Source organism: Scomber scombrus, chromosome 18 (genome assembly GCF_963691925.1).
Source record: "Scomber scombrus chromosome 18, fScoSco1.1, whole genome shotgun sequence".
Classification (NCBI taxonomy): Eukaryota; Metazoa; Chordata; class Actinopteri; order Scombriformes; family Scombridae; genus Scomber; species Scomber scombrus.
This window is the reverse complement of record NC_084987.1, coordinates 13,708,068-13,735,531: the sequence shown is the minus strand read 5'-3', so window position 1 is coordinate 13,735,531 and position 27,464 is coordinate 13,708,068. Positions and strand designations below refer to the sequence as shown.

The 27,464-nt window shown below is 42.2% G+C and overlaps 1 protein-coding gene across 2 annotated transcripts; it reads left to right on the top strand.

Moving 5' to 3' along the window:
• On the top strand, positions 1 to 27,464 carry LOC133999158 (ubiquitin carboxyl-terminal hydrolase 22-like). Of its 2 annotated transcripts, XM_062438335.1 has the most exons (14): positions 1 to 464; positions 1,360 to 1,392; positions 14,316 to 14,448; positions 16,080 to 16,193; positions 16,298 to 16,399; positions 17,353 to 17,519; positions 19,252 to 19,411; positions 19,951 to 20,056; positions 21,257 to 21,415; positions 22,446 to 22,572; positions 23,331 to 23,422; positions 23,912 to 23,974; positions 24,445 to 24,594; positions 24,975 to 27,464. In XM_062438335.1, exons 1-14 carry the CDS (start codon positions 345 to 347, stop codon positions 25,015 to 25,017), a joined length of 1,569 nt encoding a protein of 522 aa, XP_062294319.1. In that variant the 5' UTR covers positions 1 to 344; the 3' UTR covers positions 25,018 to 27,464. The 2 variants fall into 2 exon arrangements, with proteins under 2 accessions (XP_062294319.1, XP_062294320.1); XM_062438336.1 differs by lacking the exon at positions 1,360 to 1,392.

Here is a 27,464-nt window from a genome sequence, read left to right as displayed (position 1 = left end):
GTTAGCAGGCTAACTAGAGAAAGAAAGCTAACTAATCGTGAGAGTGGAAGTGGAGCTAACCTTAAAGGAAAAGCCAACTGTCAAAACAGCAGCGGGAACAGCAATTTTAGTGAAGTGATAATTCTCTTAGATGTCTACATGAACAGATTTGTTGCTTAGTTAATCAAAGACTGTGTTTGTCAGATGCCCGAGGAGCATTTTTTTGGATACTACATCGATTGTCCCATTTCCAAACGGAAACCATTTCTGGACAAGATAGTTCGTGCTAGCTAGCTAGCTAAAGTGAATCATCCAGGAGACTTTTCATTGTCACCTAAAAACCTAAACTGAATGTTTTGTCTGTCATGAGTCCGGCCGGGTGCTCCCATGTGAACGGTTATAAGGTGGATAATTGGAAACAAAATCTTCGAGTCATATACCAATGCTTTGTTTGGAGTGGTACAGCTGAGACCAGGAGACGCAAGGTAAAAACACAGGAACTGCACCGCTAGCTTAGGAGACAAAAAAGTGAAGTAATGGTATAATGTTGCACAGACTTGACACAGAACTGGAGTGCAAATGATGTCCCACATAAAGCACAATCACTTAACAAAAAAGGGGCTTAATGAAACCACTCTCTTGCAGAAATAGTGTTGCTAGTACTCATGTTAGCCAGCTAGGGTTATCACCGGTAAGTTAGCTATAGCAACACTGCTTGGCGAAACTGCGGAGAATGGTTGCTTCTTTGCAAACCTCAATTTATCTTTTTTATAAACTCAAGCAATGATTATTCGTGTTTTATCGTGAGCCAGCCAGCTAGGTATGCCGAGCGGTTTTTGTATGTTTGATGCAGAACAGTTAGCCGGACGACTAAACTTAGATTTGAGGAGAGTTGTGGCCATGGGCTAACATTACCACACCAAATGGACCTATTGTGTCTTTCCACACGCACACACCGGGTCCAACAGATTAGCAGGTTTCTCCCGGGCATCCCAGGTTAAGTGTTTGCTCTGCGGTCCTCATTCACTCACGAGTTTTGATGCTGGGACGTCTGCTCATGACTTTAGTGCCAATTTCTTTTTGGGCTCATACCACACCTGCTCGGCCTACACAGCTCCGAATAGCTCTGTACAATGTGATGTCATCACTGGACTGTGTTGCAGTTTTCACTTACTTTCCCTCCATTTCTGCTCCTTTTTGTGAATTTAAACTTGTTTTTTTCTCTCGGTGCTATGATGTTCATTCTTTCAACAAAAAACAAAGCTTAATTTTCACAGTGGATTAGCAGCATTATATAGGTTGCTTGACTGACTGTTGTCTCTAGAAATCTATGCGTCTCTTATATGTGTCATACATTTTTATTTTGTTGTGATAAAATAGGTGCTTCAGAGTGATGCGGGATGGACAGAGCTGGTGAGTTGATGCTTATCCCCTTCTCATCTTGCATTGACATGCTGTTGGTAGTTCAGATTAATAAGAGCTGGCTTGCTTTCTCTCCTCTTGCTCCTCTCTACCTGTGCGCCTCAGAGCCCTTTCATCTAATGGACTGAATATTAAATGTAAACCTACTTTACTGTATGTAGTGGAAGGAATCAGCCCAATCCTTGTGTCTGCTGCGATGCACTGTTACAGCTAGTAAGATTACCTAGTGGGAGGGTGGACCATGAGCAAAACAGGCAGAAGCATAGCTCAGTTACATTGCAGGCATTTCAAAGCCAATAGCTACAACAGAATGGTCGATGACCCTTTTGTTTATACTGTGTGGTGGTGTCATGCTTTGCTTTTAACACAGTGCTTACCTTTTATTAATGCCATCTTTTTACAGTCTGAAGTATGTCAGAATTTTAAAAAGTGTAGGAGAGCATCTGAAAATGTGTGTTACAGTTGGAAAAGGTTATCAGACATTGTCGCAGGTGACCTAGCGAAAATAGTTATTGTTGAATGTTAATTTCAACTGCCTGTTTCCAGTCTTACCTTACATGAATGCAGTCATCCACTCTGTCAGTCTATCTCAGAAATAAAAAAAAGTCTCTTTGTATAACTCACTTCTTAGTAATTCAACATTATTCAGCTCTTGCAAATCTAGCATGTAAAATTTTTGGAGAACATTTCGCATGCCAGTTTTGAGACCTTCACTTTCTCCTCCTGCCATCCTCGCACCTCTTTCATGTTTGTCATGACGATTTTCTCCGCAACCATTACATCATCAGCTCTAGCCACTGTACACTGTACAAAAACGTCATGACTGAAACAGTGAAAATATACGAACATGGTGGATTTTCTCTTCCCTGTTGTTCTTCTACCATGTGGACGTTCAGATTTTAAGCCTGCTAGTTTATGTAGTCCTCAGTTTAGATCACATTCACATGCACATCTGTGTGATCACCACTCAGGTTGTGCTGTCTTGAGTAGGTTTTTCACTCTTTGAAGCTGTCATTTGTATTTTCAGACTGGATTGCATTGTATTTTTACACTCTGTCCCCCATCAGTCCAGTCATCTATCAGTGAACCACCTAGTCCTGCTCATATGCCACTTCACTGCAGTACAGCTGTGGCCTTGAAATCTTGAAGTAATCTAACATAACTGATAACTGGCCTTGTATTGTTTCTATCATTGTATTTTTTCTGTGTAATATTTCTACTGCAACTTATATGATACATAGTGGCCCTAAAGTCTCTGTATTTGCTCATTTATATAAGAAATGCAGCTATGGACAGATTTGTTCTATACACTATGCCTTGATAGTGGTCATGTTGTGTTTCGGTATACCACCCGTTTTTCACAAATGGGTTGTTTGACAAATAGCATTTAATGACATTTTTGCTTGCGAGTGCTATTCTTTTAGCTGTGTGTATGATTCTGTTGTCTGACGTCTGTAATTGTGTGTATGTAGTTGTTCTGCTCTGCCCTGCTTTCCCCAGATGGTACACCATTGATGGTACAGGGGACAGAGAGAAAGGAACCAAATATGGCTTCTTCTGACTGAAGATTACCTACTTACCACTGCCTAGTTGTAGTCCAGGATGGCTGTATTTGAGTCAGACTGTTGTGCTTCACCCCCATTTCACTGAGACTTTTTACCACCTAACTAATCTGACATGCAGAGCAGGTGTGCTGCTTTAGTGGTACACAGGCAGCGTATTCTCTTGAGGTGAGGAAGTCTTCATTTTTGCTCATCTGTCCCCGCTATGATGGAATGGTTACTGGAATAGAAGACATTAACGCTGTTAATGGTTGCATGGTTGATAAAACAAGAGCTTATCACTGCTCTGCTTACTGCATATTTGCCTTTATGGCGCTACAATAGTGGCAAATACACAACACGGACTGTAGTAAAAGATGCCACTCAGTGACTGAGGGAGAGAAAAGATGCATCTTGACATTGTTTTCAGATTTGGTCTCATTAGACAATGCCTTTTATCCCGAATTGCTGTTTTTCATCTCCCCCTTTTTTTCCCCATTTGTTTTTTTCCTCTTTTTTTTCTTGTCCTTTTCAGTAGTCTGTCCTCAGCAGCCTCCCTGCAAGCTGTCATCCTCTCTACCTCAAGCTAAAATCAATTCCCAGGCGATGTGCAGGAATATTGGTGGAAAATCTGTCACCTGCTCTGCATTCAAAATCTAAAGCCCACATGGGTAACAAATGGCAGAATTAATACCAGAGTGAGGGGTTTCTGGAGATGTCACTGCATCCTATTGTGTCTATTATTATACTATTGTCGTCTTTATCAGACGACAATAGTATAATAATTATTTTTGTTATGTTGGCCTGAGATGCAATGCCCCATTAGCTCGGGATGAGCTTGTAGGTTTACACTGACAGACTGTGTGAAAGTGTACTGTAAAACTGGCACACAAGTTTCAGCTGTAAATTATGGATTCAACTCGGTGACAAATGTGATTTATGTTGACACCTTTAGGCCTGCAGTCTAATGTGTTTGTCCATAACAATGTGCACAAACACTAAATATAAATAAATATACTTTTATAATTGAATATGATACGAACACTCTTTGGAAACGACTGAAATTCAACTCAAGAAGTGTATTAAATGAGGGAGATGGTACGAATAAGCGAGTAGTAATATGCAATAGTGTAACTATGTAGTATAACAAGATGCTACCCATTTCTTCTGTGCTTCTATGTTTTATTATATTCAGTTCTGGTTGAGGTGTGAACCATATCAAGGGCTGTCAGTAAATAGAGAGGTTGTGATTGGCCATAACATGTAGGCAAAGGAGCTACACCTCATGTCGACTCTGTTTGTCTCGTGTAACAGAAACTGGCTCCATTTCAGAAATGCAGAGGAGGAACTATTGTGCTGATCTACTTCCCCTTCTATCTTCCTGAGTCTGTTCTTTAACTCCTGTCTCTTTATCTGTACTGTACAAACTGTATTTGTGTGTGTGTTAAGTAAGGGAACACATGCAAAATAGCACATGAGCCTTACGATGCCTTTGTCTAAACCGTTTCGGATGTTTTCTTTCTTTAATTGAGATTTATGCTCCACCAGATTGCCAGGTGCTATAGAAACAGAGTTGCACAGAAGGATGAAAGCACAGGTCATCGATAGAAAAACCTGCCCTTGCTTTTAAATGCTAAATTCATTCTTCCTGTCCACCCAACTCCACCCATATTCATAATTTATAGTTTGTGAATGACTGCGATGGTGTAGGGATAGTGTGAATATTCATGAAGGTCATGGTTATTTATTTTGTGTGCACGCCTCCATCCAAGCATTTTGGACTGAATTTACCGGCTTGTCTACTAAAACATTGCCACCATGAAGGAATCTGCCATCCAGTTAAACCAGACCTATTATCTTAGGATGAGTGTTGACAGGATGAAAAGCAGGGTGGGTGGGGTTAGCAGAATTTTACAGCGATAACTGCTTTGAAGAATCTGCTGTCACTTTTGATTAAAGGGGTAAAGGTTGTGATTAGAGAGCCGTCTGAACTCAACTTTTTCCCCCCTCTAGTTTTGATAAATCATATATGAACAGAGGAACCATAACACCCCACCCCCTTCCTCATCCTGCAAGTAAAAAAACCCTCTCTGCTTGTGGTAAGGAAAGATGAGAGATATCATTTGCTAGATGTTGCTGGGAATTTCACAGGTAGGAAAATGGGTATATTTTCATGATGACACATTTCCTTCCTTCTATTACCCCCTTCCCCCTCTTCCCCTTGTTCTTTCACGCACAAACACACACACACAATGCACTGAGGCACAGCCCATCCCATCCCAGAGAGCGGCTGATTCCTGTGCTGTGAGCAGATCTCTTTGTCAGATCAGTCTCCATCACATCACAGGCCTGCTCCCTGACTCATCAGCATACGTTTGTAGCATCAGGATCTATTCCTCCAGCCTCTTCATAGCCTTTCTCTTGTTCCTCTTCTGCACTCTCTCTCTCTCCCACGCTTTTTCTTCCTCCTTTTCCACGTTTTAGCTTTTTTTTTTCTTTTTCTATTTGCAAACCTAGTTCAGCCCACGGTTCTTGTTGCCTCAAGATTATCCCATTAAATCTATGTTTAAAAAAAAAAGCTTGTATTGTTTTGAGAATTATAATACTGTAGCTGTTGCAGTTTTAAAACTACACAAAGAATTTACTGCATTGTTTAACGGTGTACTAAAATATCACTGCATGATTTTTTTTTTCTTTAGCATCCTGAGAAATTCATAGCCAAGCCTCTAATCCTCTCATTCTCCCCATCTTCCCATCCTCTCCTTTCTCCTCATCCCACTGCCTCATAGGCAACACTCAGTGGGTTTGGTGATGTCAGACGATGGTTTCTGGCCCTCATCCAGGCCTATTTCTTCCATGTCTGTGCACTCTTCGTCACTCCCAGGTCTTGTCTAATGTGGCTTTCAGTCTGTCAGTCACTGTGGCTGTGGCTCAGTGACTCAGTCTAAACAAATGGCACAAGGTTTGTAACCTCCTCCCAGAGAAAGCTTGGGCCTTGTGTGTCACTGTGTGGTGTCCCTCTGGCACGCTACTACATCCCCATTTTTTGAAGAATAACAGAGCCTAGCCTCCTACAGACACTCCGAACCTTATTCAATAGTATGAAGAGGCTGTAATTTACTTGATGCCTTTGCACTTGGATGGGATACTGAATTAACCTTGTTAATTTGCCTCCAAAACAGTAATGGAGAGGAGAAATATGAAAAATGCAGTGACATGATTTACAAAAAAACATGTTTTTGTGTTGTTTTTTTATGTAGTGTAATGTGTGCATTCATTGACCATGTAAGCTTATTTGACATGCAAATTTTGTGAGGTGTCGAGGTACTCTGTGTCTGGTAAGGGTTCATCACATAAACCTTGGATTTAAATATGGTCGTTTGTGTGACAGAAGGAGAGCATGACTTTGCGTTTTGATGCTCATCTCTGCATAAGCTGACCCCAGCTCTGCTCTCAGCCTCTCCCCACCAGACAAGTTCACTTTGACTGATTTTACCCTCTCCCATGTCTCCCTCCCACGGACCATATCTTCTCCTAGTTCTCATTTGTCTGGCCATCAGGCACTGGAAAGACATCACTGCCACAAAGCATGCTGGTCATTGCCTGAGCCAGCCAATGAGGCTGCTGTCCAGCCCTCCCTTAGTACCACCATCTGGCTAATGAGCTGTCAATCACTCTCCAGGGGCTGACCAAGCCCAAAACCAAGAGGCAATCAATCTCTTCTAGTGTGGACACTCAATTATTCCCCATTGTTAAAACCTTGGGACCCAACTGACCGCTTTTTTTTGGATCTAGGCATTTTGTCTGAATGGTTCTCTGTCCTTTAGAAAAAGGCGAAGATTGTGGTAATAGACCGTTGCAAGATAATTCATTACCTGCTGTATATATACTGACTTTTAAAGATTCTGTAGTGCACTAATAGCCCCACTGTGCCTGTGCTCTGTAGGTAGTGCTTATAGATTTTCTTTGAGGTAATTTGTTCCCGTTCAAGGCTCTGTGGACCACGATTGGTGGCATGAGGATAAAAAAAAAAAAGAAACCAACTTTTGATAGGATGAGATTTGCATCCAAGGGGACCGTTCAGAGACTCTGCGTCGTGGGTGTCAGTTACATGAGCGGCCCCTCTTGATTGTCTGTGAGTGAGCGTGCGTTGTGCTGGTGAAGCGGTGTGGCTGTGGTCATCTGGTAGCTGCAAGGTTTGACAAATGATCATGTAAGCTTTTGTTGAGCTGGAGCTGGACCGTCAACCATCTGTGCAAATAAATATAAACACACTGCTGTCTGCATCATTGGCCCTCTTTCTGTACACATTTGTACAGAAAGAATGTTGGATTTGGTGCCCTTGTGTGATGGGGCTTTCTTCGACTATGTCTGATTCCATTAAGGCAGTATGGCTATTTACTCTGAATGTGTGTATAGACACAGATAGCCAGTCTAGCACTAAATGATACTGTCACTCCACATTACTAGTACAACACCAATGTAGCAGAAACCATCATTTTAAACAGTACTTGTGAGTTGTCTGTGATACAAAACCATAGTACAAGTCGAAATGCCTCTGCTGCTTCTTTTTTTTTTACCTACTCTCTGAAAATACAGCACAAGCGCCATCTTTCTCTCCCTAATCAAGTGGTCTTAATCAGACACACATGCACGCCTATATACCCTTTCATATGTGCTGCAAACCCTGCTTTATCATACCAACCTACATAACTTTCACAAACCCATGAGAAGCATCAGACAGCATTTTTGATCATAACGTTGAAGCTATTCCACTGTGAGTATCTCAACATAGTTCCCCTCCATCCACATTTTACTCAGTTTTATTTCTTTTCCATAAATGGCTACAAGCTAGACTCCATAGGCTGATGCTCAGGGTTTAGCTGTAATGTCCTTACAGCAGTGTGACAGTTTGAGGCCAAACTACACACACCAACAATCCCTCATCTCTCCCACAAGTGAAATTCATCTGAATGAAGTGTGGAATAGAGTCGCACGCAAAGACCGCACAGCACGTTATTGTCAACAAAGGTTACAGTGAACCGACGGAGGACGGATGTGAAAGGAGAACAGAGTTAGATTCATATTGTGTTGCGTCTCTCAGGCTGTTTAGTGAGACTGCATATTGCTGGGCAGGCATTGTCAGGTGGAGACAGTGGGGGAGGAGGGGAGGCCGAACGGGGGTAATAACATCATCCTGCCAAAGCACTGACAGGCTGCAGCCCCACGGGGTCAGTCGGCAGCATGGCTCTGGAGCATCACCATCAGTCTCTGTCCCCATCTTCCCTGGGATTGTTGTCGATAATAAATATAGAATCAGAGAGGACTGTTTGAGTACACACAGCAAATGTATATTTGCTTGTGGAAAGATTCTTTTTTTATTATGTGCAGTATGCATTTACGTGTGTGTGTGTGTGTGTGTGTGTGTGTGTGTGTGTGTGTGTGTGTGTGTGTGTGTGTGTGTGTGTGTGTGTGTGTGTGTGTGTGTGTGTGTGTGTGTGTGTGTGTGTGTGTGTGTGTGTGTGTGTGTGTGTGTGTGTGTTATGGTGAGCCACTGCTCTCATATATCAGTGCTCCACACAGTATTGACTCTCCCCTCCCCGGTCTGTTCTTTGCAGGAGCGTGCTCAGTTGAGCCAGACCTTTTGTCCACATCATAATTGTCATCATCATTCTCTCTCCTCCTCAGTTATAACTCATCACATTACTTGCTCCGTTTGAATATATGAATGCATTAACCTAAATGCTGAGAAAGGCATAAACGCAGAAGGACATAGAGAGTGTGACGCAAGGATGGTTACTTTATTAGGATGTGTGTTATGCTGCTTGATTTTAATAACACTGGAGGATTAATAGCTGTTGGACTTGGGTCATAGTTATCTGAAGGCCATTCACAGACTCATTGACCCACAAAGCAAGTAATGTTATCTTCACGTTAAAGATGTATTGGAGATCTATTCATCCAGCTAATGCCTTCCTAGATCTGCTCTTCCATCAATCAGCAGCTGTGTACATTAGTGGGTCATTCCCCTGGACACAGAGCCCATCCTAACGTGCCTCAAAGAGTGCATCCCAGATGGGAGATGCAGCCCGAACGTGAGCTTGCTACCTGTCCGACACTTGTCCCAGTCATCTGAGCCAGTGGTTGATCAATAGCTGATCTAATAGAACATTAAAAGCCCTGGGTGCAGAGAGACGCAGGACTGCTGACACTGAGGAATAGACAGTCTGTGAACCATGGTGAGAGGGAGTGAAGCTGAAGGGGGGCGGGGGGCTGGGGGGTGCTGGCGCAGAGATAGATTTTCTGCCCGCAAAAGGGGTGTTGAGGGTAGTGAGGGTGAGGAGGAGGGCAAGGCGTGGCATTGGCATGGTTTCTTGTTTTTGACTTGGAATCCTGGTGCAAAGGAGGAGGAGGAGTAGGGATTAACAGCATCACTGCTTAGGTAGGATAGACTTGAATTTAGGATTTTAGTCAAACTCTGCTGTGTTTCCACATAATGTGGGTCTCTTTACCTTTTAGGTAGTGCCGTGAAGGTTTTCATGCAGACTCTGAAAACACAACTCCTACTTCACTCTCAATCCCTTTTTTTATCTCCACTGTGCCGTTTAATTCTCTGCCAATCAGACAAGGTCTACCCTACGAGTTTAACGACTCTACTTGATATCAGTCTTGATCTTGGTTTGTTCTTGTTTCTTTCCTCCGTCCATCACTAACTATTCATCCCACGTGGAAAAGCCTCCTCCCTGCTTTGTCGCTGCCCTCTTCTCTCACACACCCTTTCAGAGCTGCCTGGCTAATGTACCAATTTGAATAAAAACAGAGCTTACTGTCTGCTACCCTGCATATCCCCTGTACTGCAATGTCATCACAATCTAACCCACGCCTACTAATGCTGAGCCAAAATACAGACCTGTCTGTGAGTTTTGCTGCCTATCTCTGTGACAGTGCATAGTAGCGCGTGTGTCTAGTGTTGCATGCAACGCCCATCCCCGGCGAACCCAGACGCCAGCAAATGAACAAGTGAATATTAAATTACTTATGTACATTCTGTCCACTGGTGCTCTGGAAGATCTGCTTGGGACTGTTATTTCAATCTTGCACCCACCCGCTCGGGCAGGATTTCCAACAGTTTCCGCCCACTCACACAGATGAGCCATCCCAGTTCTGCAGATATTCAGATCTCTACCATCTGATTTTATTTTTGTTATTTATTTTTTGTTCAAAACTTCTGTGTCATTCGACAGGGAAAATAATACAAAGTTATAATCATATGGATATTTGTTTTTATTGCTACTTCAGGCCAGTCTTATTAAGTACCTTTTTTAAATATAAAAAAAATATATATATATAAATAGCTTAAAGTCCGTGTAAAGTCAATTCATTGATTTACTTCTAAACATATTATACATGTTGGAAAATGGTTACAGAAAACATGTGAAAAGGCTGATAACTATGCAGTACTGAATTGTGGTCTTAAGCTGTTGCTCACCCTCTCATTTTTCCTGATTTTCTGAGCCTGCAAAAAAGGGCTACCCCGTGAAGTAGTGGCGTACCCGCGTGACCTTGGTCCCTCCCCTACTATATAAGACCGAGAGTCAGCTCTCCTCAGTGGTTAACCTGCCTAGTGGCTAGTTATTGTTATTATCTAACACTACTACTACTACTACTACAGTCTACAGTCTACAGTTAGCCACCGAGCTAGCGGCAGAAATCTCTCAGACATAGCGTCCATGTTTCGGGTAGATGTGGTGACTTTGATTGACAGGTGACACTTGGTAGGGGGCGGAGTTTCAGCGAACTCGGCGGGCACGCCCACAGCATTTGGGAGCAGAGAAAGAGGCTCATTTTTACACAACTTTGAAGCTCAATTTCATATATTTGGCGATTTTTTTAAAATCATTCAAATTTGGCAAGGTTATAACAACACACTTTTCTGTGGTATGTCAATCTCAGAACACATATTTATTTTTACTTTACACAGACTTTAAGCTTCAGGCAGTAGAAACAGTATCTGCTGTAAATATATTGTCTGTATTTCTGTTTTGTCGTTTCCCATAACGCCAGATGGCAGAAAGCTAATGTTTTAGGTTTGAACAAAATTCTTGGTTACAGAGTTTTTAACTGGTTATGAAACTCTATATGACCTACATAAGCAAACAAAACCATCTGCGAGAGCATTGGTTATTTCTATATAGTTATTCTAAATACTTGCCACCCGCTTGTATTTCCTGCAAAATCAGATTGAAACAATTAGCATGTAGCATTGTAGCATGAAGGGAGTACCTAGACGTTACTAAGATGAGAGAAGAAGATTTCTTTGTTTGAAGATGAAGAGAATAAAGATGAGAGAAAAAGAGTGCGAAGGAGCTTAGAGCACGAGAGAGAGCACAGCAGTAGTTGAGGGAGTTAGAGAGTGAATGAATCAGAATGAGCGGTGCCTTCTAAAGCACAAATACACTTCTGCACTGTGGGTAGGTGCCACATTTGGTGTGAATGCAGAATTACATGTAATGAAGGTGTATGAATGGTAAAGCAAAGTTAACTTTATTTCACCATCGTCATATTACAAGTATTAATCTTACATAGCCACAGTTACATTACCTCATCAATATGTACCCTGTAGACAGCTGTCTAAAAAAAGAAAAATAGCATAAAAAGTTAAGTTGCGTCTTTCTTTCACTCGCTTCCAAAACACTGCTCAGCTCAAAATCTTTACGACATGAGGCGGTAGTACTCATGGAAAATGTAGTCTTAATTCTAATTTCTAAACACAGTTGTTCATTTACGCATAGTTAATCGCAATAGACTAATAGTAGCTGTTCAGTTTCAATCCATGAAATTTCATCCTGCAATTATTCCACACTGATAATGATTACTGCCTACTCTTAACCATAAACTGTATAAGCCTCCTCATTAAATCAGCTGTTGATGAGATGAGATCTTGGAAGTTTTTAGTCATTCTCTGGGTTATTTAGTATAATAGTTATTGCTTTATTATACCAGACATATAGTGGCAACAGTTTTAGTTGTATTGTCATTGCATTCATCAGACTGCTTTGTGTTAGATGTTGTCCAGGGAGAAGGACGTGACACTGACTTGCAGAACCTCTTATTTCTGCACTACAATACCTTTTAATGTTGTTCAGATGGTGTCAGGTTATACTATTGTATCTCTAGTCAAAAGATGGCAATAGGCAGCCAATACAGTACAGGGTTGTTGAGTTCATGTCCAGTAGCTTAGGTGTGTGGGAGTACATGAGTCTGTCGTACGAGCTTCTTTTACGCAGTGTACCAGAACCTGAAACCTGGTAAATATCTGCAGCCAATAGCCTCCCTTTTCTCTGTCTCCTCTTTATCAGTGGGCGAGTCATTGCCGCAGGTCTGCACCCTGAAAAGCTTTGATTAGATCGCACTGTCTTTCCTCTCTCTCCACCTCCTGCTGGTATTATTCAATTTTCTCCTTCTCAAAGCATGCATGGTGACGGGTTTCTGTTTTACTTTCACATCACCGATAGAACCTTTCAAAGCACTGCAGCTCGGATGAAAAGTTTTGCATTTGTTTAATAAAAGTAACCAGATCCAAGGTGTTTTAGTTGAAAATCTACATACTGTACATTTTAGAGGTTCCACCCATTTTAATTACCGCTTGTCCTCTAGCTTGTTCTCTACATTGGGCAAGAGGAGGGGTAGACGATAGATAGGTCATCAGTCAATCATAGGGCTAACATAGTATAGAGCCCCGGTTCATTGGGGGGTGGAAACCCAGAACCCTCTTGCTGTGGGGTTTTTAGAAGTTCTGCATATGAAATGGATTCAGGAGTATTCCTTAAAAGCGTACTTATCACATCTTCCAGTGCTTTTTTTGTGGCTCCACACCAGCCATAGCTGGAGGCTTTATGTTTTCGGGTTGTCTGTCTGTCTGTCCACCCGTCCCATTCCTGTGTCCCATTCCAGGAATGCCTTGAGGGAATTTCTTCAAATTTGACACAAACGTTTTCTTGGACTCAAGAATGAACTGAATACATTTTGGTGGTCAAAGGTCAAGGTCACTGTGACCTCACAAAACACATTTTGGCCTTAACGCAATAATTCATCAACCAAATTCAAATTCAATCAATCCACATTTTACAGTTTGTAGCTTCTTTGAAGCAACATCCATATCCGAAGCATTGTCTGCTGTCATGGTTACAACTTTGTGTCCGATCAGAATCTTTATTGGCCAAACATGAACACATACAAGGAAAATAGTTTTTATACCTTTTTAAAAAAAATTAAGTTTCTTCAAGGTCTTAAGTACAAACACAGTCCAGACAGACATGTATATAAAGCAACCTGGCTGGTGGAGGAATACAACCATCAGGTGTTATTTCTAGTTTTCATCAGTGGAGCAGCTGTTGAAGCTCTGCTATCACAGTGTCTGTCACAGTGAGCCAGCAGTACCAACTCAGACCACTCCAGTGTGATTTAGGCTTAATTATTCTGTCATCACAGTAGACATATAGCCTGTATGACTGTATGGCCTCTGTTGCTGTGTTCATTACCTCAAATGTTGTTGGATGCTTTTATCGTGAAACCTGTTAGAAAGCGATGGAGCTGTGTGTATACTAATGTACGGTCACACACAGCATCTGTACCACATTCCTCCACACAATTTGCAACCCTGTCCACCATGTCTCCACTCGTCTACCACACTTTGTTCAGTTCACGTTTTCTCTCCACTATCTTACTAGTTGGCCATGAGCAACCCCAGTCAGATTAAAATTTTACAATACAGTGAAACCATCAAACACAATGTGATTTGAATGTGATCTGAATTTTGTGTAAGATGGGAATCTGTGCTCATGTGTGGCCCCTGTAACGCTCATTTTTTTTGCAGGTTTGTTGAATATGTCAGGCAATCTAATGCAAAATTTCTCTGGTCACCAATGAGTGCTGTAGTCAAACCAATCACACACACTCCAGCCGCTGTAAGTGTGTGCTTCAGACAGATTCTGCTTGCCTTCTCCAGTGTGCCTGCCAAGCATTAAATCCCATCATGCCCTGCATGTGTTAGAGAGTGAAAGATTCAGCGTGGAAATATGTTGTTATTCAACAGTATTAGATTTGTCAACAGGCCCATTAATCTTTAGTCTCTTCATATCAGGCCTATTCAAGCACCGCGTCGTCCGAAGTGTTTGTGTGACTGACTGGCAGATAGAAATCTACTTTAGGTGACAGAGAGTTCCACTCTGTCTGCCTTCGCCTCTCTACACCTCAGCTCAGGGCTCTGTCCTGCTGCAGTGGATTTTCTGACCATCCTCCTTCCTTGCTCTCAATTCCTCTTCCCTGTGTCCCAAACCCATCCCCCTTCCTCCCTTGTGTCTTTCTCTCCAGGCCAAGTCGTGTATCTGTCACATGTGTGGCGCCCACCTGAACCGACTCCACTCTTGTCTCTACTGCGTCTTTTTCGGCTGTTTTACGAAGAAACACATCCACGAGCACGCAAAAAACAAGAGACACAATCTAGGTAAGCCACACACTTGCTCGCTCACTCACTCTCAACTGTATCAGAAACCATTTACCATTGATAACGTAATTGCTTTGTAATGTTAATGTGGACAATAGAAATCACAACAGAGCTAAAATGATAACATCAATATATCATCCCTCCTTACACTCAAGGCTCAGTCCCGTCATATCAGTCTTCACATTCACATGCACCCCTGTGGCCCACTGCAGCATCAGCTATTACCAGCAAAGGATTACAGCATTACTTTGGGCTACTTCCTTCTCTGAGCTTAAAGGGAGCCGAGCCTCACTCTAACCGCAGCACATTACCATTCTGGTGGGAGCGCCAGTCAAGTCTGGGGTTTAAGCTACTACACTCCCCTCCATACAGCAACAAGGGATCGCTACACATTGCTAATCCACAGCTAACAGAAAGCTCAGCTTCAACCTCACATGCTAATTATGCTAAATAAGGCAATGGCGCTAATGAGCAAGATTTTGATGACTTGTTATCCTGACGAGGACGGCTAAATATGGAAACAGGGGACACAGTTGGGAGGTTTGGTAGCTGACTTGAATGGCTTTAATTGATTTAATGCATTCCAACAGTTTGGTTACACACACATACCCCAAGTGCAGGGCTACAGTGTTAATTAGGTTTGAGCTTTCCACAGGAGCCTCTCTGACATGAGCACTCTGTTCTTCTCCATCTTTAATCAAATTAATCCAAACTCCCCAGTCTGCTAGAATGCTAGATAGCAAGCTCCTTTCTTGGGATTGCTTTAACATCTTTTTCTCCTCCTTTTTCTGAACAACTTCTATCCTCAGGATTCCTTTCACATCTTATAACACCCACCACCACCTTTTTTTTTTGTTGCAAAATCTTCTCCCTGTCTTCTAAACTCTCATCTTTGGTCTTGTCTTTCACTCAAGTGAAAAAGATTTATGAATTCCTGCTCATGTGTTGTGCAATACTCATGGTCTGTATCTTCTTCATCTTGCTCCCACTTGTATTGCTGAAAGAAGCATCCTGTTTATTTTTTTTTGAGCTGTTAACAAATGTGTTCCTGGTTAAGCAGTAAAAAGAAAGATATGGATAGGCAGACAGACGATAGATCGACAAGATAGACACACGCACACAAAAAAAACACACACACTATGGCACCATGACCACAACATCACATGCATCAATCAGGGTTTTTTTTTTTTTTTCTTACATGAAGTGTTAGCTCACCTAGTCAGTGTGGGTAGCACCAAAACCAGAAAAATGTCCGGTTAGGCTAAAAATAGGTTGTCACGGCAACAGAGCCGAGGTATTGTTGCCGTGGAGTTTGAGAATGGGAGAGGATAGTGTGTTAGTTGAAAGCACAGGTGGGGGTTGGAGACAAATACATCTATTCCATCACTGCTTCCCTCACATTTCCTTATAATTGTTCAGTTCAAGCAATGAGATAACATAGAAACATATTGCAGTGAGTACAAAATGCAAGTCGAAGAAAGAAAGCACTTATCTTGAGGCTGGCTGCATCGGCGAGGTTGAACAGTAACATAAAACCCAATTTGTATTACTGTGCTAGGAAGAAAAAAATCTATTAGTAATTATGGTGCAATCTCTCTTTCTCCCTCTCTTTCCCTCCTTCCTGCTCACAGCGATAGACTTATTATACGGTGGAATATACTGTTTTGTGTGTCAAGACTACATATACGACAAAGACATGGAGCAGATTGCCAAAGAGGAACAGAGGAAAGCCTGGAAATTGCAAGGTATAGTGCTGTCCTCTCTGTCACTGAACTTACTGTTGTTGTTTTTTATACAAGGCTGTTTGCTTTTTCAATGCCGTCACATTTCTGTTTCTTTGTATCCACAGGCATAGGGGAGAAATACACAACATGGGAGCCTACCAAGAGGGAGCTAGAATTATTACGACACAATCCAAAGCGGAGGAAAATCACTACGAACTGTACCATAGGTGGGCAATAGACTTCACAGTTAACAATCTGTGTGTGTGCTGTGGGGATTCTCTCTAACTGTGTGTGTGCATGTGCCTATGGCGCAAGTGTACTTTGGGTCACTCATGCATTTAAGTGTGATACCCAAGGTCACCAGCACGGGGCAGCCCCACAGGCAGTGCACACATACAGGCAGAACACAGTGTTCTCTCTCTGATAGATGCCCAACACAACAGGCCCGAGTTTGTCTCTGTGTCTCCCCAGAACTTGTTTTCTCTCTGTTCTGTTCTGTTCTCTCAGTGATCTGTTGTTTGGTTTCTTCCTGCTATAGTCAATGTGTCTCTGATTTTGTACATCTATTTTTGCTGGTTTTATCTTTTCCTCCCTGCACACACTGTCATTGCCATCCTTCACCCCCTTCTATCTTTAAAGAGCTGGGTTGGGCTTTAGGCTTTTTGTCTGCGTGCACACCAGGACCAGTCTACAGTGTTTAAGCCCTCGCTGAGCGCTCTCTTCCAGAACCAAACCTTGCTCAATTGGATTACACCCAAGACCTCATTGTGTCTCACCTGTTCTACTGGCCATCACTGGAGGACTGTAGCTTTCTCGCTCTAAATGAATCCATTCACAGCTTCGGGGTCTGCTCCAGGATACACACTGTTTTGCTGGCGCACCTGACCCAACACCATATTGTTGACTTTACAGCCACACACACAGACAACAAAAATCCGAAAGTGCCAGAGGGTTTTATGTTTAGTAACAAGGCAGACATATTGAGACTGCAATTTTGTTGGTAGGTAATAAGGAAGTGGGCCACAGATAAAACTCAGCCCAGAGAAATGGAGAATAATCAGGGCTTTAGTGGCTATTCAAATTCCCCACATTGCCATCAGTTTGAATCAAATGCACTGTCGTGTTTAATATTAATTTCCATGTTGTTCTCACACATCTCTTTCTTTCTTCTTCTACGCAGGTTTACGAGGGTTAATAAACCTGGGCAACACATGTTTCATGAACTGTATTGTTCAGGCCCTAACACACACACCGCTGCTGCGAGACTTCTTTCTCTCCGACAGACACAAGTGCGAGATGCAATCAAACTCCTGTCTGGTGTGTGAGATGTCGCAGCTCTTTCAGGAGGTACGATGTGCAGTTTTTTATGTGCGTAGGAATATAAGTTTGCCAAGAAAAAAAAAAAGGAAAGTGTTTTATTTTGGTTAACACTGAGCCATAAATTGGGAGTTTTTAACAACCATATAATACAGAATGTTCTCTTGCTTTGAAACCCACTGCAGAAGGCTGAGTCACTGTTGCACTCTTTTGTCAAGTCCAAAGAGAGAGGGAGAGAGGAGGGAAAAAAATCCTGCCTGAAAGGAATGTACAGAACCACATACAAATGAGCGAGCAGAATTCAGTAATTGCACCTTTTATTGAATTATTTTGCTTCGCCATTTATAGCCTTTTAATCCCAACTCTTTGATACAAAAGTTTGGCATTTTACATCTGACAAACTCATTGGCCCTGAATGTTATGTAATGGCTTCCTGCTCCGCTCCCACACTGCCTCGCTTTTTTCTTACACCCTCTCACTTCCCGGTATATATGGGCCCACAAATGGCAAGTGGTGCTATAATGATTTGAGTCATCACCCACCTCCCCCCTCCCCCTTTCACAACACACACACACACACACACACACACACACACACACACACACACACACACACACACACACACACACACACACACACACACACACAGCTCTGCCCTGTCTGAGTTGGCTGAACCGATCAGCTACATAACACATAAAGGAGGTAATCGCTCACCTCCATCACCCAGGGAGGCAGACATTGATTGAGTATTCAACAGTGTCTGCAATAGGAAATTCAGGGTCAGTTATACCATAGAAATTAATCTATTTAAACACTCCCTAACACTCACAGTTATCATTCCCACCACCATACCCCGTTACCAGCTCTCTAATTTCATTGCTTAGTTCCAACACACCTCCTTATCGTCATCAAGAGCGTGACTCAAACGCACACAAGTGTACACACACACACACACATGTGCTCAAAGCTTTTTAGATGTGGAGGTGAGAGACACGAGCTGCTTTGATCAGGCTCTCTCTTTCCTCTCCCCCCTTCCCTCTCGTTTCCTCTTCTTGTCGCGTCTTTTTGTTTGTCAACCACCTTCAAACTGCTGAAAAGGAGCAGACTGTAAGATTGCAAGATTCAAAAGGGATGTCAGCGTGGCATGTTTTCCCCTCTCACAGCTCAATCAGACTTCAGAGAGAGCAGCGGAAAAATAAAGTGAGGTGTGTGCGACATCTACGTGTCGAGAAATGAGAGCCCTCTCAGTCATTAATGAGCTCTGGTTGGAACTTCATCGTAGTGTTTGCACCCTGCCAACTCTGCTCTGCTCAGTTCAGTAACTTCCTTACTCACAGCTTTTGACCCTGACCTGGATTGTCACTCACTGTAATTCCCATGGCAACTCAAAGACTCTGCTAGCTTTAGAAACAGATTTTTTTTTTTTTTTTTTAAACAAACGCTCCCATTTTGCAGCCACTTTGTCTTCTTTGCCTTGTGCCTCACACCTCCAGTCTCTATGGATGTGCTGGTAGGTGACATGTAGTGGAATTCATATCTGGCAAGACCTGTAAAAAAATAAAAGGAAAAAAGAAAATGAGCTGTTGAGAGTGATAATCAGCATGACTGGCATAACATTTGTGGTATGGTTGCACCATGAATTATAAATGGTAATGAGAAATGTAACTATGCAGTTGGAAAAGAGGTGATCAAATATGATACACCTAATAACACCTGAAAAAATAGGCTAACCACCTCAATCATCTTTCTCCCCTGCTCTCAGTTCTACTCGGGCCACCGTTCGCCCCACATTCCCTTCCGGCTGCTGCACCTGGTGTGGACTCACGCGCGTCACCTCGCAGGCTACGAGCAGCAAGATGCCCACGAGTTCCTCATCGCAGCCTTGGATGTACTACACAGGCACTGTAAAGGGGACACCATCAGTAAGTTTCATTTGACTCCATGTGACAAATCATACTGTTATTAATACCAAATTTCAGTCACAAAAACCATAGCATGCTGTGCTTAAAGCAGTGAGTTTGAAGGGTTTACTCTAGATGTTCTTGAAGATTTTTTGTCAGACCAAGGGCAGCGAAGAGCAGCATCAGTCGACTGTCTCTGATCCTGCATGTGGACTTGTACCTTAGCTCTACCTTCAGTGCACATTGCCTTTCTGAAGGAAACCTACTGAAGGAAACTGACAATGTTGTGTACCAAAGGGAGGGCAAGCTTTCAATGTGAAAAATGTCAATATGCCCTGCTGCAGTGCAATGACAGGCTGAATAATTCACAGACCCTGCAGTAAGGCTTGCTCTGATTGGCTGTGGAGAGTCCAGAGAGTTTTGAAATGCCATAAAGAGTTAGCAGCAGGGGAACGGTGAAGTGAGAAAATAGAGGCCGACAGTCCTTCAGAGGTGCTAAAGAGGTTGTTGGTGTTATCTGTGTGTGTGTATTTATACTTTCTGCTCTCTTTGCTCTGTAGGAGATGACAATGGGAAGAAGGCCAACAATCCAAACCACTGTAACTGCATCATTGACCAAATCTTCACTGGGGGCCTGCAATCAGATGTTACCTGTCAAGTTTGCCAGTAAGTGTGTGTCCAGTGTGACTCTTAAGTGTAAAGCAGCAAGGGGAGAGGTCACTGAAATACAGTTCCACTGGAGATGTTTGCTGTTGATTCATTCTGATAGAGCATTGCGTCAGTTCCTATGCCCCTCCTCCTCCACTGCCTACATTTACTCATTCATCCATCATCCATCTATCCCTGTTGTTCTCTGAAGCCGTAGTCACCTTTCACCGCCGTGCTGATCGATGTGGACACCACCCGTCCTCCCAGAGTGGGCGAACCACTGGTTGTGTCCTCTCCACTGCTCTTATTTAAAGGCCTGGTCCCTGCAGAGCTGCTGTAAGGGGGGTTGTCTAGACAGCAGCACAACTCAAGCGTTGCCTGCCTGCCCCCTAGAGCTGTCCTGTCACATTAACACTAACACGCTGCACTGAACTGCAAAGCACCTCGCCCTGTCTAGCAGGCAAGCCGGGCCCAGCTACATGCAACATTATCTGCCCCCACAGTTAAAAGAGACAGTGCTGATGTGATACTGATGATTGTTTATCATTCTGATCATAAATTAAGCCTCTCCATAATCATTTAATAATTTTCATGTTGACTACCGATCAACCACAGGTAAGGCCTTCAGCAACAGAAAATGATTTCCTCAGGAGTTTTTGAGCAAAAGTCGTACCTTGTTGGTGGGATGTTACTGCAGGGTTGATTTTCTTCCCACAAATACATGAACACTTGCCTCAATAGCCACCTGCTGGTACCTTTGGGTATTACATAACCTTGACTCATCTAATCAACAGTGATAATGTAGAGCACACCCCCTATGCATATACAGTATATTTGTGTATACTGCATATATTGTATATCAGAGCCTCCATTTTGCCTGAGCTGCAGTCCATCACAGTCACTGGGTTGTAATAATACAAATTCCTTATGTAAAGACAATTTTCTCTGATGTAACACTTCATTGAATTGCAAATGGAGCTGGAAGAACAGTGTGGATATTATGCACATGCACACACTCCCAGCAGGCCTGAACAAAAACATGATCAGAATCTACAGAAGCTGTGTGAATTTAAGCGTATGTATTGCCCACTATGTCATCATCTTTTCACCATGGCTTGTAATGTGTGACACACAAACCTACACACAACTACGCATTATTTATTGAATGTAAAAATCAGACTGAAGGACGCCCTCTCTCATCTCTTTTTTTTTCTCCAGCGGGGTTTCCACGACGATAGATCCATTCTGGGATATCAGTCTGGACCTGCCTGGCTCATCCACGCCTTTCTGGCCCCTGAGTCCTGGAGGGGATGGCAGCACAGTCAATGGAGAGAGCCACCTGTCAGGGTCCACCACGCTTACAGACTGCCTACGCAGGTACAGCTTCAGTCTCAGATGACACCGGACAGGTTGTCTTTTTATTGCCTGTCACTATTTTTGTACATATTTAAACTAATTTTGTAGTAAAAGAAAGTAGCAAAATTTAATCAAAGGAGTTCCTTGTCAGATGCATTTGACATACTATTTCTAGCTATGTTCCTCTTTACTGAAGCACAATAGCACTGACTTGGGCTTGGACGCGGATTGAAATGAATCATATTCCATAGATTTGGAAAGGAGAGGCGGTATGGCCACTCCCCAACAATTTTCTTTCAAGATGCTTTTTTCCCCTGTATCTCTCCTCCAAATTCATGGGTATCAAACATCTCCATTCATAGACAAATAGATTTCATTCGTTCCTCCACTTGTACGAAGGGGCACATATGGTGTGTGCTCAGGCACAACAAACATGTTATCAGTGGATCTAATCTTCTAAGATCACCAGGTTGGCAGAGCAGGTGTGACCTTTCATGTCCCCTCCACTGCCTCTTCATTCTTGCAATTTCTTTTCCTCCTCTCCTTATTTCATTCCCTCCCCTCTCCACCTAATTCCTTTTCCCCCGTGCCCTCTCACTCTCTACCTCTCGCATTTGTCTCATCCTCCCCCTCTTTCTCTCGCCTCCTTTCCCTCTGACTTTTTTTCCTACTGCAGCTCCTCACACACCCCTAGTTGCTGCAGCAAGTCTCTTAAAGGTACAGAACTGGTTGCTGTTGCCGTGGTGACAGAGGCGTTGGCAATACCAGCAGGGCTCTGGGTTGTGTGTGCTGACATACAGAGTGACTGCACCAAAACTCTGCAGGCACAGGCCTTCAGATATCTCCAGATGAATCTTGCACCTGGAGGCTTATGGCTAGACATGTGTGGCGGAGTGCAAAATAAACAATTAAAGAACACGTGTGACATAACCAAAGAAACCACAACAGTTTTCCTCTGTCTTTTTTCTTTTCTTTTCTTTTTTTTGTCCCACGTGTTCACTGCTCTTACACATTATCTCCCTTCCCTTTTATTTTATTCCACACTCTGCAGGTTTACACGGCCCGAGCATCTAGGAAGCAGTGCCAAAATCAAGTGTGGCGGTTGCCATAGTTACCAGGAGTCCACTAAACAGCTGACAATGAAGAAGCTCCCCATCGTAGCATGTTTCCATCTCAAAGTGAGTCAGCCAGTGACAACGTGCTGCCAATTATCACTTGTTACAGTATCTGTCACCATCTGACAATTTGCTAATTTAAGGGAACATTTAACTTTACTCACAAATTTTGATCAGTCATTACTACGAACTAGAAGATACAATAGTGTTTTTAAGAAGGGCAATGTTGTTACTTTCATTCATACCGTATTGCAATATATAAATACATGTCTATGCAATATTTGATTCATTTTGCCCTAAGTGTATGCAGCCTTACATCTGATGGAAACAAAGTTCAGATTTTTCAGTGACGTAGCTGTCTGCTACAGTGCTTGTGCGTAGGTGTGTTCATAATTCGATTCAGTTGTTGTTGCATTACCTCCTGCTGTGTAGCCCTCTCACACAGTGTCCCAGGACACCTGTGATTTTAATGACTCGTACAGTCCTCCATTGTCCATGTTTTATTTACATACAGTATTAGGAGCGTATAATGTATTTATGATATTGATAGGAACAGGCTAGAAGAAGATTGTATTGGATCAATCCAAACGTGTTATTATCTTGTTATGAATGTGTGACAGCCAGGTTAGAAAACATGCATTTCCACTGTACACTGTGTTGTATTTTGTATGTTGTAATGGTGATGTTGTTATTTCTAAATATGTTTTCTCTCCCCTCCCCCCCACACTCTCTCTCCCTCTGTCTCTCTCTCTCTCTCGCTTGCCATTTTTCTGCCCCTTCCCCCCTCTATTCTCTCATCCTCCCTCTTTGGCCATCTCCAGCGGTTTGAGCACTCTGCAAAACTGCGGAGGAAGATCACTACATATGTTTCCTTTCCTCTAGAGCTGGACATGACACCCTTCATGGCATCCAGGTGAGACTCCCATAGCAGTTCATTTTTTAACCTGGCCGCCCCTCAGGTTCTCTACCTATACATTTTAAATGCTGTACTGCCAGTGTGAACACAAAAGAACAAAACAAAACACTGAAGCCTCTCTAACTAGCTTAATATATTTTAATGTTTACACATGTACAATGATATACTATACATGTGTGTACTGTGTGCTCACAGATGTTCCACATGTCTGCATTTATGCTAAAACAGTTTAATTAAATGCTCCCTATAAATATATATTAGTGTCAGTGGAGCATGCAGCAGTGGTCTTGCCCCACCCCTGGTTGTAGCATCCATTCAGTTCTGTTCAGAGAGAAACAGAGAGATCATTAGAGTTACAGGCAGCAAAGATATCTGCTTACATAGATGGGATAACCCTGCCACCTACTGGATATTTCTGTCACTGCAGCATGTTTACACAGCATTTAAGAATGCAAATGTCTTATTTTTCTGCTCTGTCTCCTACAGTAAAGAGAGCAGAATGAATGGGCAGTATCAACAGGCGGTTGATGTTTTAAACAACGACAATAAGTGAGTATCTTGGAAAACATGTTTTAAAGCAAACTGATTTATTAACACTCCACTGCCAGCAGCACTAACATCATAGCAGAAATCTCTACTTTAGCAAAGCAGCACAAGCTAATGACTTGAAGCAGCCGGCTGTGACTTCCCCAAATGAAATCAATTTGAAGCCTATTAAAAGCTGCTTGCTTTTCTTCATCCATGGCAGTTACAATGGCTTTCATTTTCCAGGACATTTACTGAGAATTTAATGTCTTAATACGGTTGACAGGCTGTTTGTGGTAAAGACAAGAGTCACTCTACAAAGTGCTTTTTAAAATGTGAAAAATGACCTGAATGAGCCAACTTAATGAGGTTTTAGAGAGATTTAAGAACCTGTGTGTGCGAAGGATAATGGAGCAGGTGAAGTAAGACAGCAGAACAAAGGCAAGCAAATAAAAGTCTGCTCATCACATTTTTTTTGTCTTTTTATTTTTCAGGTATTCCTTGTTTGCGGTGGTCAACCACCAAGGCACATTAGAGAGTGGCCACTACACCAGCTTCATCCGCCAGCACAAAGACCAGTGGTTTAAATGTGATGATGCCATAATCACCAAGGCCAGCATTAAGGATGTACTTGATAGTGAAGGGTAAGGAAAGGAATAATACCTCAAAATATTATACAATATATAAGCTGAATCCAATGTAGAGGTGCAATGATTAGTCAGTTAGTTGAAATCTATTAAATGTATCATTTTACATTATTTTTAAGGAACAAAATGTCCAAATTCTGTGATTTAAGCTTCTCAAATGTTAATATTTTCTGGTTTCTTTTGTATTCTATGACAGTAAACTGAATATTTTGGGTTGTGACCTGTTGTGCAGACATTTGAAGACTGTCGTTGGGCTTTGAAAACACTTACTGACATTTTTTACCATTTTCTGACATTGCATGGACCAAATAACTAATCGATAATGAAAATAATCATTAGTTGCAGCCCTAACCTAATTTTTTTTTTCTCCCCCTCAGGTATCTCTTATTCTATCATAAACAGTTCCTTGAGTATGAGTAGTCTTTGTGACCACTCACCATGAAGAACCACTGCTTCTAATGAGAGAGAGTCAAGTGACTGGGGACAGTATGAAACACAAACACACAAACCTACCTGAAACTCTTTGACTACCAGTCTGCTCCTTCAGCTCTGGAGGACAAAAAAAAAAGACGCGTGAAATCATGCAACCTTTCAAAAAAAAAAACAAAAAAAAAAAAAACAAGCACTGAGCTACTTCTTGGCATCTACTTGACAAAACTGAATGAAGAGGAGAGAAGGAGGAAGAGTTGGACGTTGTCAGTTCCAGGCTTGGGCAGAGGGAAGAGGCCCCACCACCTCACTCTCTCTCCCTTCCCCTTCCTGCTACAGGGGCAGAGTCTGAGCGTGACTGACTTGTCATGTCGATTGGGCACATCTGGATTCTTATTACAGTATTCTGACACCCCTCACCCACTGACCCACCCTCCCACCCCCTCCATTTCTCTCCCATGGTGCTCTCGTTTCAACTGACCAAGCATTTAACTTGATGGAAGACAGTTTGTTGTCATATGCATACGGGACTGAACGCAAAAAATTAAAAAAAATAAATAAAAATAAAATCAACGTATTATGAACTTTGCAAGAACATTTTTAAAGGTATGGTTATGATTTTTATCACTTGTGATTTTAGTTATGAAATACTGTATGAATCTACAGTAGTATACATCTATTTTTTAAGAGCAAAGAAAACATGGGAGAGTGTAGAGATGCTGCCTTTGCCAGTTGCTGGGTAAGCGCTGCCATGGAAACTAAACAGATTTGGACCTGAGTGTGCTCATGTTCCATTATTTACTGTGTTGATTGTTTTATTTTTAAGTCTGGTTGAGGGCAGGGAATATCTATTTTTTTTAGCAACTCATTGAATTTTGAGATTTTGTTTACCGTTCTTTTCAGTGTCTTTTTAAAAAAAAAAAAAAAATTCAGTACAGTCATGTCCCTCGCTGTCCTGGTACTGGAAATGTTTTTGGACGTATTATACTTTCATTCTTGTGGAATTGTTGGTATAATGATGGTGATAATTAAATCGGCTCACCTTTGCTGTTTATGAATTGTATGTTGAATGTGAGCTTTGGGTTTCGTATGGCATTCTAAATAGAAGACTCCAATACATGAACTCCAGTTGAGGTCCTGTATTATGCGAGAATGCTGTGGTCTCTGCTCATTGAACACCTTGAATGCTCTGTGCAAAAAAAGAAAAGAAAAAAAAAAGCCCAATTTAACAACACTGCATGCTACTGGGCTCTAATAATTTTATATGTGCCCTCGGTAATGCATCAAGGCCTGCTGCCCATCATGATATTTGTTCTGTAGTTTGGGGATGGGAAAGCGATCTTATAGGATATATAGAGGGTAAAACACATTGCACGTATATGGGCACTGTGTGGCCATAGCCTGGCTCTGAATCCATCAGTGTTATCTTCTCCATGGCAACTGTGTGGCTGGTGTAGACCGCTGTGGTTCGTGGTGTGTCTAGCCCCTGCAGTGCAGTAAACCCAGTGCTCTATTCAATCAGTATGCTGTCGAAGTCAGACTTTAGATAATGCACATACACATCAGGGTGTTGTGGTCTGTTTTGTTTGAATATCACTTGATTGTGTATGTATTTAAAAAACAATTTTAAAAAATCCACTCATGTATAAGATGAGGGCCCTTACCTATCACAAAGTAATGCCACATACAAACCACAACCCCTGTTTAGCTGCTCTGTAATCGAAAATAAACATGCATATCCTTTGGTCTGCTGCAGAACCTCAGCTAGAGGGCAACGGTGGGTTTCTGAACAGTCAAACTTGTGAAATGGTCGCACTATGGTTTTGATGTATCATGGAGCAGTTAAGGCCACCCAAGGACATTCAGGGACGCAGCTGAAACGAAGAGGAAGAGGAGAGCTTCATTATACGTTTCAGTAATTAAACTCAGAACAAAACTGGAATGTGTATGTGCTGTCTTTTACTTAATATTCTTTCCACACTTTCTCTGCACCAATTCCTCTAGTTCTGTTTAAAGCGGTCTGTTGTACAGTCCCTGTGCTTAAGGTGTTCTCATGGCAAAACAAGAAAAGGACAGTTAAAGGAGACATGAGCTTCTATTTACCAAGAGTTGGACTGTAAACAGTGAAACACACTTGCAAACACACTCATCTTTAGATTTTCTACTAAAACTCACTGTTGTATCTCTGAGCACAGAGCAGCTATACTTTTACATTTGATTATGCTGCCACTCTGTGGCCGAACCAAGAAGCACAATGAGGTCTGACAAAAAAAATCAAAACCTGCACTCATTATTGTGCACTATGCGGGTATGCAAATGCCTTACAGACTGAAATCAATGTGAAGAAAATGAGTTTATAATCCCCAATTAAAAGGCCTCAAAGAAACATTTTTTGTCATAAATGCACATTTGTACACTGTTAAGCAGACATTAAACAT